This window comes from Astyanax mexicanus, chromosome 1 (assembly GCF_023375975.1).
Source record: "Astyanax mexicanus isolate ESR-SI-001 chromosome 1, AstMex3_surface, whole genome shotgun sequence".
Classification (NCBI taxonomy): domain Eukaryota; kingdom Metazoa; phylum Chordata; class Actinopteri; order Characiformes; family Acestrorhamphidae; genus Astyanax; species Astyanax mexicanus.
The window spans coordinates 118,959,653-118,975,718 of NC_064408.1; the positions used below are offsets into that span (position 1 = coordinate 118,959,653).

The 16,066-nt window shown below is 40.0% G+C and overlaps 1 protein-coding gene across 10 annotated transcripts in view; it reads right to left on the reverse strand.

Moving 5' to 3' along the window:
• LOC103038899 (DNA-binding protein SATB1) overlaps positions 1 to 16,066 on the reverse strand; it is a 108,047-nt gene that overhangs the window by 51,260 nt on the left and 40,721 nt on the right. For 9 of the 10 annotated variants that reach the window (XM_049467562.1, XM_049467563.1, XM_049467567.1 and 6 more), the window contains exons 6-7: positions 7,923 to 8,034; positions 4,015 to 4,092 (exon numbers count right to left, since the gene is read on the reverse strand). In XM_049467562.1, coding sequence (XP_049323519.1) covers positions 4,015 to 4,092; positions 7,923 to 8,034 — 190 coding nt within the window. The remainder of the gene's footprint in view (positions 1 to 4,014; positions 4,093 to 7,922; positions 8,035 to 16,066) is intronic. The other variant, XM_049467568.1, reaches the window with a different exon arrangement.

The window sequence follows — 16,066 nt, forward strand, 5'->3', positions numbered from 1 at the left end:
GAGAGAAAGAGTTAGACACAGACAGAGAAAGAAAGAGTAAGAGAGAAAAAAAGAGAGAAAGAGTAAGAGACAGACAGAAAGAAAGAAAGAGTAAGAGACAGACAAAAAGAGAGAAAGAGTAAGAGACAGATAGAAAGTAAGAAAGAGTAAGAGACAGACAGAAAGAGAGAAAGAGTAAGAAACAGACAGAAAGAGAGAAAGAATAAGAGACAGACAGAAAGAGAGAAAAAGTAAGAGAAACAAAGAGAGTAAGAGTAAGAGACAAAAAGAAAGAGTAAGAGACAGACAGAAAGAAAGAGTAAGAGACAGACAGAAAGAAAGTGTAAGAGAAACAAAGAGAGTAAGAGTAAGAGACAGACAGAAAGAAAGAAAGAGTAAGAGACAGACAAAAAGAGAGAAAGAGTAAGAGAGAGAGAAAGAGAGAAAGAGTAAGAGAAAGAGACAGAAAGAAATAAAGTGTAAAAGAACAGAGAAACAGAATAAGAGAGAAAGAAAGATTAAGAGACAAAGAGAATAGAGAAATAAAGAATACGACAGAGAGAAAGAGAAAGAGAGAGAAAAAAGAGAGAGAAAAAATAGAGCGATGTTAATGCTGGTGATTCAGGCTCAGCAGCAGCGCTATATAAAATCAGCACAGTATAAAATCAATGGCTGCAGGGAATGCCCTTAGTCAATTAGCAGATACTTAAACCTCCAAACTCTATGGGCCTGTATGAGTCTGAAAATGTCATTTAATTATAAAATTGTATAGATTACAAATTAGCTTCTTAAAGAACTGACTTCTTTGATTATCTTTGAACTTTTTAACAGAAAAGCCTGTATTTTGGACAGATGCACAAATGACTGATGACACAAGAGAAAAAGAGAAAATATAAAACCACACTAAAGCAAATAAGCCAATAACCTGCGGGACCACCACAGTGACCACAGCCACCACCACAGCCACCACCACAGCCAGGGACTAAAGGGCTCCAGTGCGTGACCTGCATCTAACACAAGTTGGCAGCTTCTGAAATTAGTTTATAATGTCCATGGCCCGATCATGTGAGCAATAACAACAAGGCAGTGTGGGCCGGCGTGGAGGGCGAGCGAGCGGAGGGCGGGGGGAGTCCTCACATGCGTTCGGTCAGTCGCTGGTGCGCTTGAATCGCTCTTTATGCTCTTAATTTTCAAACAAGGTACGCAAGCTGGCCAATATGAAATTTCGGGAAAAGCTAAATATAGTCGGGAGCGAGGCGCTTGGATCCCACACCCGATCTTTTTCTCTCTTTCTGTCTCTCTCTCTCTGTCTCTCTCTCTCTCTGGCGCAGGCTAGCCCCGACAGGACCGGGAGAATAAGGCAGCTATTTGATGCTGTTGATGGTATTTACTGTTATAAATATCGCAGCCCTTTTTAATTGACGAGTGCGAGGCCGCAAAACAACGGGCTGGAAAATCCGTAAATGAAAAGGTCTGTTGTGAGCGGCGGGATTTAAGCGGGGACCGGAGCGTTACGGCTCCTTCAGACGTTCGGGGCGTATTACTTTAAAAGGATTTGTTTAAATAAGGAGAAATTAAAACGTGTGACACCTACAAGTGCGGGGATTGCGCGATTCCAACTCCGCGCAACTCATCTGGCAACCGCTTTTTTTTTTTTTTTTGGGCGAACCTGAATTGTGGCAACTCATCAAAATACCGACGTTTCAATAGGAGATGAAGAAAACAGATTAAGAGCATGGAATCGCTCCAGAAATACATACAATAATCACAGGAACACAAGCATGTGTCTTTACTGACAGCCGGCACAAAGGCAGCCATGGCTGTTCCTTTCAGTATCGGCAGAAAGTGTGGGGGGGGCTCAATAATAATCAAAGCTCTCTCATAATCCTCCTCATTTCGGCAGTCTGATGCTACGGTGCGCCTTTAGGTTCCCTTCTTTTTTTTTTTTTTTAACCGTACGAAAAAATGCTGGGGGGCACGTACTCATACACACACTCATACACACACACACACTTATACACACACACACACACATGCGTATACACATAGCTTTTCCATGCAAATTGAAAGAGAGAAAAGTGTTCGCACAGCCTGCGCTGTAGCAGCGAGCGGCAGACACACAACGAGAGTTCCTTCTGTGGAATCTGGCACCAAGCGGGCCAGGATTAGCAGTACAATAGTAGAGGGGAATGTGGGCTGGTGGAGAGAGAGAACGAAAGAAAGAGAGAGAGAGAGAGAACGAGAGAGAGAGAGAGAGAGAGAGAGAGAGAGAAAGTGGAGAGGGGGGGAGTGCTTGGTGGTTGGTGTATCTCTGAGAGAACAGCAGGACTCCAGCCCACTCCACGGCTGCACAGTCGGACAGAGCGCTTGCTTTCGTGAGCACACACACACTCACACACACACACACACACACACACACTCTCATATACACACTCACACACTTCCCTGAACTCCACAGGAGTGGCTCCTTCCTTAAAGTGACCTGCTTCATGCTGTCCGCTCACAGCATCACTGCGGCTAGAGACTGCAGCAGCCTTAAACGATCCAGCGGCTAAAATCAAAGTCAAACTTAACCAGGGTTCTCAAACCATTTTAAAAGTCAAATTTAATGCTTTTAGAGCTTTTTAAGATCTTAATAAATATAATTTATTTAGTTCTCTCCCCAGTAATGTTAGCTAACTTTCCGCTAAGGTCAGAATGTTAGCTAACTCGCCGATAATGTTAGCTAGCTCTCTGCTTACCTTACTTTTATCCCTGGTAACGTTAGCTAGCTTGTTTAAGCCAGCTGAAGTTATAAAGTATGTTAGCAAGCTTGCCACTAAAATTAATATGTTAGCTAACTTGCTGCTAATGTTAACTAGCTTTGCGATAACCTTACTTCTGTCCCTGGTAATGTTATCTAGTTTGTTTAAGCTAGCTGAAGTTATAAAGTATGCTAGATAGCTCGCCGCTAAAGTTAGTATGTTAGCTAGCTTGCCGCTAAAGTTATTGTGTTAGCTAACTCACCGCTAATGTTAGCTAGCTCTCTGCCAACCTTACTTCTATCCCTGGTAATGTTAGCTAGCTCTTTTAAGCTAGCTGAAGTTATGAAGTATGTTAGATAGCTCGCTGCTAAAGTTAGTATATAAGCTAGCTCGCCGCTAAAGTTAGTATGTTAGCTAGCTTGCCGCTAATGTTAGCTAGCTCTCTGCTAATCTTACTTTTATCCCTGGTAACGTTAGCTAGCTTGTTTAAGCTAGCTGAAGTTATGAAGTATGTTAGCTAGCTCGCTGCTAAAGTTAATATGTTAGCTAACTCCCCGCTAACGTTAGCTAGCTTTCCGTTAATGTTAGTTAGCTCTCTGCTAACCTTCGCTAGTTCTCTCCCCAGATTTAGATGTTTACAATGGGCCACAATGTTTTAAACATACTTCTCAACATGCAATACCTACAGCAAATTTGCAGGAAATTTAAGACAATTTAAATTTAAGTCAAATTTAATTACCCAGATTTTAATGGGACACGGTACTAGTCCCTGTTTCAAGACAGAGAGTTTTTTGCGGTGTTATAATATATGAGCAGAGCTGTGAATAATTCTGTGGTCTAAAAAAATATGATGAGGACTTTTAGTTTTTAGACTTTTACTGAAAAATAAATTTACGAAAGCTCAGCAACAATGCACTTAAAACTACACATTATGTATGGCGCTAAACGCTAACCAGAATTCTTTAGATAGAGTTTTTAGAATTCTTTAGATAGATAGATAAAGCATGACCATGATGACCACTAGTCTAGATGTCATCGTCTATTTATTTTTTTGTTTAGCTAACTGGGGGCTATTGTGCGCTATACTATATTAATTATACTGTGTTGTCGACCCCCACGTGCGCCGAGGCACGAAAGACCAGGATGTACGGCTCACGCGCCCTCGCGAGAGCCTAAAAAAAAACCTGCCCACTCTCATGAATATTAAGTCCTAAGGAGGGTTGCCGTGGGCAACGGCCGGCTGGTGGGGTGTGCGGTGGTGCAATGGCCCCGGGTGGGTCACGTGACCTACCTACTGTGGTGGCACGTGGGCTGTCGTGGAGGACGCACGTCCCCAGGTAGCCCTCCAGCTGGGAGGGTTGGCGCATGACTGCGCAGGAAGGCATATAAACACACACACACACACACAAACACACACACACACAGGTGTGGAGAGAGATAGAGAGTGTTAGTGGGGGGGCACATGCACGTGTGCTCAGGGGGGGTGGAGGAAAGGGGGCAGATGTTACAGAGAGTGTCACGGCAGGAGCCTAAACACACCGGTGTGAATTACCTCCCGCATGTTTTATCAGTGTGATATAAACTCTATAAACACTATACATACACACTTTAAACAGAGGAACTGCTTGTATTTTTGCACCAGGAGTAAAGGCATAAAGTTATCCAAAAGCAGTGTGTAAGACTGGTGGAGGAGAACATGATGCCAAGATGCATGTTTAAAACTGTGATTAAAAAACAGGGTTATTACACCAAATATTGATTTCTGAACTCTTAAAACTTTATGAATATGAACTTGTTTTCTTCGCATTATTTGAGGTTATTTCAGTCATTTCTCATTTTCTGCAAATAAATTACAATATTTTTATTTGGAATTTGGGAGAAATGTTGTCTGTAGTTCATTTCAATGTTCATTTTACTCAAATAAATACCTATAAATAGCGAAATCAGAGAAACTTATTCGGTGGTCTCTTAATTTTTTTCAGAGCTGTATTCATACTAGAGGTGTATCATATTTTATTACATGTAATAATATTGTTCAAAATAATTATTTATATTTGCACTTAAGTTTTGTAGTAGATTTTTTGGGTTAATGATTTATTTTGTTACATAATATTGTTATTATATGTTAATTTTGTTACATTTGTTACAATTAAATTAAATTAAATTTACTTTTTAAAATCTATTTTGTAACTTACCACTCACTAGTTTTGCAAAAAATAATATAATATAGTTATATACAAAATCTTGGTTACAAAATCTATATACAGAGTCTTGGTAAGTTACTGACATTTGTAAATTAGACAAGTTTACACATTTAATTGAAACGGTTATATTATATAAAATCATAACGTATACTTTTTTGCATTAGTTTATCTTTCAAATTAATTAAAAAAAAAAATCTATAATAATTGTGGGCTCCGAGTGGTCCAGCAGGCTAAGCGCGGCACTACGATCAGGAGATCGCTGGTGTGAATCACATTCATGCAGCTTGCCATCAGCTGCTGGAGCCCTGAGAGAGCACAATAAAATATTACTGCACACTTTGCATTCTTGTTCCTAAAATTGATTGATAATTATTGATAATGTTTGATATGAACATTCCTTAATAGATCTCCATCATCAGACTCAGACTCTACTTTACTGCTTAAGCCCTGATGTGTATTTTTCCTCAATAATTCATGATTTAAGTGAATCCTGACCTGAAGCGTTAATATATTTTATATCATTTTTTGTCTTATATCTTTATGCATGGAAAAGGCTGAGCTCTGTGTATGATATCCCCATCGAGGCAGACTGCATTAATCATTTTTATGAATCTGGAGGCAGAAGTAATGTTTGTTTACGTTCAGTCTGCTCCAAGCTACAGAGAAATGTGCTTATATCTAATTATTTAAAATAATAATCCTTCAAAAAAAAAAATTCTGCACTTTTTAGTCCAAATTTAGTTTGTGGAAGTAGTTTGATAGTTGTGTTAGTTTTCGCTTGGCCAGTCTCCAGCTGTAGCTCGCAGAGACGTACAGAGAATTAATTCCTACACCTGGACACCCAACCTGATTGCCTATTTATCATCAGAAATAAAATCTAAATACAGCAAGGCTATATTCATCATAAACACACAGTTATATATCTGGCAGCTGTGGACAATCACCTGACATTTACATGTAGAAAAGTGGCCTAATTCTAGACTGCGCTGCTCATTATTTTGTGTGATTTGGCGGATAAGCTGTTTACTTCTAATATCTACAATTAACACAGAAAACAGGTAGCTGTGTTGAAGAAGACATCATTAGAAGAAACAATTCCTGTGATTTGTTTCTCAAATGCTGTAATTACTGTAATGTTTCTGCGCACGCATATGTTTCTTTTTTTACCAGAGAGATAAAAAAGGGGGTATTAAAAGCGTAAGACCAGAGAGAGGTCAGATTTACACCAAACTATCAGTGATATGTTTACGCTGACCTCTCTAAGACTTCCCCGAATGTTGAGCAGACTGGATTAACAACTATTTGCTACAAACTTTGAAAAAAAAAAAACAAGCAGAAAAGGTGGAATGATTTAGACACCCAAAGGTTAGGCTACCAATAATGTGATCATAAAGAGAGAAAACACCATTAAAACACCCTGAAGAATAAAGAAAACATAGAGGTTTAATCCCAAATCACTTCCTAAACTCTACACCCTAAGCAGTGCACTATGCAAGTCAGGGAATTATAGATTCTAGATCTAAACAAAGCCCTACATATTTGTAATAGAACAGTGTTTACCAGAAATGTAGTGCTTAATGCATGTGGTCTATGATTTATAGTTTTTTTTTTTTTTTTTAAATCTCCACTTAGATGAGCATTTTAATAAAAAAAAAACTTTTTAAATATCCAAAACAGAGCAGATTGGGGCTAAATCAGGAGTAAACCAGGAGCTGGGGAAGGTATACAATATTTTCTTTCTCCTAGAAAAGAATTGTAACGTAAATTAAATTTTAAAACTGAAAAACAGGTTCCAATAAATAGTATTTAGTACTATTTAGTACACTAAATAATGTTTAAAATAGCACAACACCATTAAAAGTGCATTTATCAAAGAAGCTGGTACAGTATATAAGTGTGTTATATGGGGAAATCCTAAATTCAATAGTGACCATTAGAAATACTCCAAAATTGACTTTATAAAGACGATATACTGAAAAAAAACAGATAGCATGTTATTTTGATGATTTCCTATAGGTGCACTGTTGTCTTTAAATAAATATTAATGTATTTTTTTGGACTATAAGGTGTACTGGATTATAAGGCGCATTAAGCGACACCAGTATGGATGCCTACATCTAAGTGAGTAAGGGTGTCGCCACCCTAAAAGAACCTAAGTAAACTAAACTGTAATTCTTAAAAAAAAAACATTTTCTTTTAAAGTCAAACAAGTGCTGGATTTTAATCTACACAGATTTCTCTCCTAAAAATAATTTATTTGGGTGAGTAAAGTGCTTCCGTTTATTTACAGTAAGGAGTGAGTTTTCAGTGAAGTTTCTCCAGCACTAAGGCTGGGTGCAGCAGCATTAGCATTATCAGCTAAACGCCGCCTGATAGCGCTACACAGAGGAACCCTGAGTGTTCTGGTAACCCAGGGGGCTATCAGCTAGCGGTTCGTCCCATTTAGCTTGTTTTAACGCAGAAAACATGCAGACTAGAGTCCGATACGACATAAATGACAAAAGAGCTGGTGCTGTGGTTAGTGCTAATGTGCTAAGTGCTAATGCTGCTGCACCTAGCCTTAGAGCTGGAGAAACTTCACTGAAAACTCTTATAACCTTTATAACACTGTACTTCAGTGAAGTGGCTATACTGCACCTTAATACCTGACTGGTATAATATTTTTACATAAGGGGGAGCACTGTCGACTTTTATAGTCTGAAAAATACTGTAGACACATTTTAAAAAATTAATATCGGTCAATTCCTATATTACCAAAGGTTTTATACAGTACAGACATTTTTTAGCAACATTTTAGCAGAAATCTTACATCCGTCAACGTCAGAGAAAATAATCTGAACTCATTATTCCATCCATTAATAAATGAGTTAAAAAAAAAGAGAGTAAAATTACACATTTCCACAGAAAGCAAGAGACTATTACATGCACATCCTGTAACAGCAGGTGTAATGGGACAAACAATGGAGCCACACAATGCCATCCTCATTTTGCTTACCCATCATATCTTTTGTCTTCTTGAAATGTTTATACCAACGTCCAAATTCCTGACACTTCGCCGCAGACACATTTGCATAGTAAGTACTGTTCACAATGGAGGATATCATGCTCTGGAGAAAAGAGAGAGAAGAAGAGAGAAAGAGAGAGAGAGAGAGAATGATCGAAAGAGAGAGAGAGAGAGAGAGAGAGAGAGAGAGAGAGAGAGAGCAATACAAACAAAACAACATTGAATTTCTGCTTTTTTTGCAAAAAAAAAAAAAAATCTAAAAACAATCACCTTAAAATGTGTTTAAACTGTGTTTAAAGTTAGATTACGTCACATGCAGCCATATTCAATACATACTGTAGAATTCAATGCATGCTGTTTGATGTTTTTTGGGGGCAGAAGTTGAACACTAATTCGTGCACAAATTCGTGGCCTCTCGATAAAGAGAACTCAAATCAATCTGAAAACCAAAACAGCACACGTCCCTTTCCACCAAATGGCCCAGAGTTTGAGAGACAGCCTGCCGCGTACACCGAGCGTCGGAGAGAGATTAAAAACAGCACACCAGCCGTGTATACAGGAAGATTTAGCATCCAGATAGCTAAACACACCGTGCTTTAGGGATTTCTTCTCTATACTAATGCGAGTCGCAGCCACAATCTGCTGTAAAGCCGCTCGGTAGAGTCGCTGGTACTGAGAATTCCTCCTTCTCTGATCTTAAATCAGTTCAGCATTCATTCTTCTTGCTTTTATATACAGTGCCTGTCCACCAAAAAAAAAGGTCACACACTCTAATATTTAATTGCCTCATGCATTCAATAATCTTATGCAATGTTTTCACAAGATTGATTTCAATCCAGCGTTGCTTTAATAATTTTTTCACCAAGATCTTGCAGCAGCATTGATGATGGTAGAGTCTGACCACTGCACAAAGCAGCTCTTCTCCATCCAGCACATCCCAAAGATTCAAAGATTCTCAATGAGGTTAAGATCTGGACTCTGTGGTGAACTCTCTCTCTCTCAATCCATGTGTGAAAATGATAAATGATGATCTCTTGCTCTCTGAACCCTGAACTCTTTCACAATTCCAGCTCCATGAATCCTGACATTGTCTTATCTTGGAATATGGCCGTGATCATCAGGGAAGAAAAAATCCATTGATGGAATAAGCTGCTCTATATTCAGTATATTCAGGTAGTCAGCTGACCTCATTCTTTCAGCACATACTGTTGCTGAACCTAAACCTGCAGACCAACTGCAGCTTCAACCAACCCCACATCATTTACTTACTTAAATCCAGGTGGAGAATTTTTTTTGTTTGTTCCAAATTATTAATCTCAGCACTTAACACTTTAATGGCCCATGGATACGTAATACATACACACACAGTCACACACACTCATTCTCACACACTCACAAGCTTTGTTTGTGCAAGTATAAATATTCAAAAGCTGAACACAAAAGAGCCCATGGTGGTGTTTCATCTGGCCCTTTAAAAACTGTGTAAAGATCCACACATAGTTAAAAAAACTCCTAACATAGTATTACTACAGGACAGTGTGTGAAATTGTGTGTTCCTTTATGTGACCTTATTTACAGAAGGTAGGAGTGCTGAGTTAATTAGCTCATTTAATAAAAAAGTGTATAAAAAGTGTATTTTTTAGATGGTTTAGGCATTTAACCATTCAAATGATTTTGAAAATGTTTAACATTATATATAAACTAGTTCTCGCAACATTTCTAAAGCAAAATGTTAAAATACAAGTAGTGCTGGGCGGTATGACCAAAAATGTGTAAGATTCTGAGAGGCAATTTAAAGTTCATGTTCATACTATGAATTTGTGGCACATAGTATCACATATTATGTCTGTGACCCTGAAACAACGTAGAGAAAAACATTTAAAAAAAAATGAAAAACTTGAGGAGCTTGTACAAAAAAATAATAGTGTAATTAATTGTGATTAAAGCTTAGATACTCTGCCTGAACTCAAGAAAATAGTCTGTGACGTAGGGGTCTATTTTCATTTTATATAAAGCTATGGCGTGATAATCATGATATAGCAAAGTAAAAAATCTGTGTTAAAAAAAAACGTACAAGTGAGCTGCTCAACTTGTCCGCATTACACACTTAACTTGCGGCGCTCTAACTGTTTAAATAAAAAAGAACGTAAATAATAGGTCTATGCTTCTTCATTGTTGCAGTGTTAATTAACATCATTCTGAACAGATTTTTTTTATTTTTAAGCTCAGTTTTAACGATGTACTTACTAAAAAAATTGTCGGGTTAAATCGGACTCTGGCTCAAAATGACAGTTTATGGGGAGGGGAGGGGAGGGCTTGGGTCAGAAAGTGCACAGGCTTGGGCCAGGTTGGGTTTTTTGTGCCCGACCTAATCTCTAATTGTGATGTTGATTTGAGTCTACTCAATCTTTTCTATCAGTGAGTTCTCAGCTTAATGTTGAATCACACACTGGACTATTCTCACATTTCGAATGCCAATATTTTCATTTTTAACATCATTTGAGAGCAGCAGCTGTCTTTTACACTGTATAAACATTTGACGAGGAACGGGCTGATGAACAGTTCTAAAAAAAATCTAAATTGTATAAAACCTCCTTCTATCTACAAAGGTACTGTATCTATGGTACAATACACAGGGTTTTGCTTTCACACAGTGTCAATCCAGACATCAGAACATTCAGACACTCACACAGTGTAGTAGAACAAACAGAGAATGAGAGAATGAGTCCTGATTTTAAGACGCGGTGTCGTCTGGTTCTGCACACTGGGTGGTGGGTTCTGCACAAAGCAGGAGGCAGCGGGTTAACAGCTCAGCAAAGGCCAGGGCTGTGTATGCTTGAGAGGGACAATTAACCTTTATTGCTGGTGCGCGTGCAGCTGGAGAGATGAGGAGTACGGGGGAAAAGTACAGGCGAACTGAAAGACTGAATCTTCTGATAAAGACTCTCTGATTATCGTTCAAAAACTACAGAAAATTGAGAACTCACAGAGCGTCTCACAATACTATGCCATCTTGCTGCCAGTGATTCTTATACCCTCTGTATGGAGTGTACCTCTGAAAAATCTCTGTTTGAAGGATCATGTGACCCCCAACACTTCCTCTAACCCCTAACCTACCCCTCCAGACTAACAAGAATCAGAGCCGAGTCAGCGCCAAGCACTTAAAACCCGACGAAAACAGCAAAATCGTAATCAGCCCTTTATCAGGCATTTAAATGGCTTTTTTAAAAGGTTTTCTGAGATTTTTCTGGGATTAAAAGCGTGAATTCAGCTGTCTGAGCCGCCAAACTGTGCTGGACTGAGATGCACAGCTTTCGACATGCGAATGCTTTTACGACCAACCATGTGGATGGAGGTCCCCCTCCCCCTCATGCTTCTCAGGCAGCAGCAGCCTGACACAGACACAGAGACAGCGCTGTGTATTTACTTCTTGCGTGTCAAGAATCAAAAGATTGCAACATGACGTGTTCGATTTTAATGGCCTTAAGTCACATATATATATATTTAATGGCCTTAAGTCACATATACATATCGTTTCATACAGCTGTATATATACAGCTGTAACTGGAAATATCTGAACTGCAAAACTGTGCTGGACTGAGGTGCACAGCTTTCGATATGCGTGTGCTTTTACAACCAACCATGTGGATGGAGGTTCTCCTCCCCCTCCTTCCACTTCTCAGGCAGCAGCAGCCTGACACTCACACAGACACAGAGAACAGTGCTGTGTATCTACTTTATGTGTCAAGAATCAAAAGATTGCAACATGACATTGCACCTACTGCGATGTGACACAATATATATCTTAATGTATGAATATGTATTTAATGTAATGACTGCTATTGAGAGTTAATGATTAAAAAAAGCATATTTTACGATTGAATATTGTCCAACTTAAACAAAACAAAACAAAGCAAAAAAATTTTAACAACTGAACAACTACTGCTGCTGCCACATCCTGACATACTGGCCTGCCAGTGACCTGTGCGCTAATGAGGACAACTTGTTTCTTAAAACGATCAGATTTCCTTATCGTTCATCTGTAAAAATGTCCAGATTCTCTGCGGCAGATTGAAAAGAATCCTGCGCCTGCCACGTCATCCGCTCCGCACCGCTGATAAGAGCCCGGGCTGAAGAGAGAATTAAGATTTATACTAAAACTGATTAAAAAAGGTGTATGAATCATTACAGTAAAAATGCGCTGCATCCTTCATTGGGGTGACAGCAGTGTGCCTGTTGTGTCGGGCGCTGTAAAGGCATCCATCTCTCCCAACGGCAAGTCTGGCAGAAGCCGCTTTTGACACAGATGTTGGGATAAATATTGTTCATTAATCACACGTCTCGCACGCAGCATCGCGCCCAGTCTCCCAAAGAGACGCCTGCCGAGAAAGAGCGCGAGAGAGCGAGAGAGAGAGAGACAGAGAGAGAGAGAGAGAGAGAGAGAGAGAGCTGTAAAAGCTGTGTAAAAGCTGGGGCGGGCCGGCAGCCTCCGTCAACAGGTAAAATGGGATGAGTCCGGGCCCCTTTAAATGATAAACATCTGCAGGCCTTATCGCAGTGCCCAGGAAGTCTCGCTACGGCGCTATCGCTGCGATCTGCTCGGCTTTCCGTCATGGGAGCGGCGCACAAAAACGTCCAGCTGCTGCTTACTGCCATTGCCTTCTATTCTCCCTCTCTCTCTCTTTCTCTCTCTCTCCCTTTGTGTAATTCTCAGTGTCTTGTTCTGTCTCTCTGTCTTACTCAGCTCATCTCTATCTATGTAACTCTCTCACACCTTCTGTGTGACTGTCAACAACATTTCTATCATTCTCTCTTTCTCTCTTTTTGTTTGCAACTCCCTCACAATCTCTCTCGCCCACTCTGCTTCTGCTACTACTACTACTACTATCAGTCCTACTCCTCCTCTACTCTAATCCTTCTGCATTGTGTGGGAGGCCTGGGTTATTCCCCCATTTCAACACGTCTTAATTACAGCCTCTTTTTCCAGTAGCACCAGTAACAGGCCGTGTACGATGTGTGTTTGGGGAGTGAGGGACGGCTGGAGATAGACAGTGGTAGACGGTGGTTCCTAACCCTGGATTAGAAGTAAGCCGTGTAATTCAGATCACACTGTTTAAGAGATTATCCATCGTTTTTCAACATTAGCTCTGTTAGTCATATCTGTATCTTAGGTTTAAGTTTCGTAGTGCTGATTACTTCAGTGGTACTAAAATGGGAAAGGAGGTGTTTCTCATTTTTAAAGGTCTCATTCTGTTAAAATCTACTTTTTCTTGTTCTTCGTGAAATACTATAGGTCTCTGTGAGTTGTATATGATGCTGCTGCATATGAAACTGTTCTTCAGCCTTCCTTGTCCGCAGTAGCTAGTAAAAGAAAATCCTCAGAAGTACCAGTTGATCACTTTCACTCAGATTTTATGCATACACTGTTCTTTTTCTACTATAACTGCTTTCCTAAAATTGGTTTTAAAAACCACAGTAAATCGAGCACTGAATAGTTTAGCATTCTAAGCGCTGCCACTATGATCGGGAGATTGCTGGTTCGAATCCCGATAATGCAGCTTGCCTTCAGCTGCCGGAGCCCTGAAAGAGCACCATTGCACAGTTGGCCTTGCTCTCTCTCTGGGTGGGTACAGTAGATGGCACTTTTCCCTCTCAACATCACTCCTAGGGTGATGCTGATCAGCACAAGGCTGCATCTGTGAGTCGCTGCGCTTTTTCCTCCAAGTCTGCTGTGATGCTATTCAGAAGTAGTTGGAAAAGAGTCGAAGTCTGACTTCACATTTATCGGAGGAGGCGTGTGCTAGTGTTGAGGCATCACTGGTGATGAGGGATAAACTGCTGAGTAGCAGCTAAATATACGATGGGACAATCGGCCTAGCTAAATTGAGGAGAAGAAATGGGAGAAATTTTAAAATAAATAATTTTTAAAAATCAGATGTATCATATCATCAGGTTCCTGCCAACACATACAGCTGAAGGGCTGAAGGCTGTGGTACTTCAGGACCAGGCTGAGAGGAGCCTGTGATTGGCCCACAGAGACATCACTGGAATGGCTGGATGGCTATCTGCTGCTGTGCAGCTAACCAGCTGCTCTCTGGGTGCTTAGCTCTTTTGTCCTCGTGTCGTGAGGCTATGTGGGGGTTACGCACTGTCACAGGGAGACCCTTACACACACACACACACACACACACACACACACACAGACGTGTTGAAGGAGTCTTCATAAGCAGGAGTGGCCGACGTGTTGGACCCGAACGGCAAACGATTTACGGCGCTCTTTAGCGCTACACGAGAAATCCATCTCCAGGCGGCCGAACGATAATCTACTGGGAACAATAACCACGCTCGATACGTCCTCTCTCTCTCTCTCTCTCTCTCTCTCTCTTATTCGCTCTATCTCTCCCCTCCTTCCTCTCTCTCTCTCTCTCTTTCTTTTCTCTTTTTTTCCTAAGGAGTCTCTTCAGGGCATTCGTAGAGCAGACGCACAAAGAGTGACTTGGGCTGTGGGGGGAATAAAAAAAACTAAATGCTCAACAAGGCCTTGGACAAAAGCGCTATTTTCAGGACCCTCTGTGCTCCCCCCCCCCCACCCCCCGAGCCGGCTCTACTGTGGGGTAATTCTCTGCGTACTGCGTTTGTTAACCTTTCTCTTTCTGTGTGAGGATTACCGTCTTGAATATCAAGAACAAGTTAATCCTATAAAAGTTGCCAATCATGCCTCTGCTCTCTAAAAGAGCCCGGTTCTGCCCCTCGCTCCTGGCTCCTCGGATGTGGGGGGCTCCGTGGTCTCTCACCTGACCAAAAAGTAAGGGGTGGGACGAAATATCGATATGGCAATATATCATATTATTTTTGTTTGCGATACATTATTGAACCTGGCATTAAATATTAATGTTGTTTTTTTTATTACAAAAAATGGGCACTCTAGAGTTCTCTACTCTACTGTTTCATTACTCCATGTATTGGCGCTATAATCAAATGAATAAAAACAGTAATAAGTAAAGATGATTAGTTGTGAAATCTTGTGAAACTGACACCAAAAATTCAATAATTTCTTAAATGTACTTATTATGGAGTATTTTATCCTCTTCAGTAACACAGATGCCCTGAAGCATCGTACAGAATTGTCTTATACTGTGATATACTGTGTCTCACAGAAACACAGTATCATAATATCATCACTCACATCATGGGCACTATCAATGTATCATGATTTTATTATATTGTGAGATTCCCTGTGATTCTCACCCCTACCAAAAAGCATCTACAACAGAGCCATTTACCTTACAGCAAAAACAAGTTAACTTGTTTGTAGAGTGCATATACTAGGGGTGTGAGAAAATATCGATATATCGAAGTATCGCAATATTTTGTTAAAAAATACAGTATTAATGCTTAATTATTAGCTTAGATGTAAAGATTGGTTTCAGAAGAGGTTAATTTTGTATTGTGATTAAACCATGACCACTAGATAGCAGTGTAATTATGTGTTTTTTTTAATACTATAACAATTTGAAACAATATAGCAATATATAGTGATGTTTACAGTATTGAAATGTATCGTGATATATTCAATAGTACCTTCTGTATCATGATACCTATCGTATCGCTTAGCTTTTGCCAGTACAGAGCTCTAGCACATACTGTACTACTTAAAATAGGAGACTAGAGATGTAGGGCGTGGATTTTATGTTTTTAATGGGGAGAACCTAGGTAAAAAAAAAATCCTTTCAAAGTCAAACAAGCACTGGATGTTACTCTACAAAGCTTTCTCTCCTGAAAACTGTTTATTTGGGTGAGTAAAGTGCTTCCGTTTATTTACAGCAAGCTTAGAAATGGTGAGTTGTCAGTGAAGTTTCTCCAGCACTAAGGCTGGGTGCAGCAGCATTAGCATTAGCATAGAAACCCTGAGTGTTCCAGTAAGCCAGGGTGCTATCAGCTAGCGGTTCGTCCCATGTAGCTTGTTTTAAAACGGCATACACAAAGACTACAGTCTAATATACTCACCTCTGAACGGTGAAAGAGCTAGCGATAGCGGCTAAAGAGTTAGCGGCTAATGCTAATGCTGCTGCACCCAGCCTTAGTGCTGGAGAAACTTTTACTGAAAACGTATCCATATAAGGCTGTACTTCAGT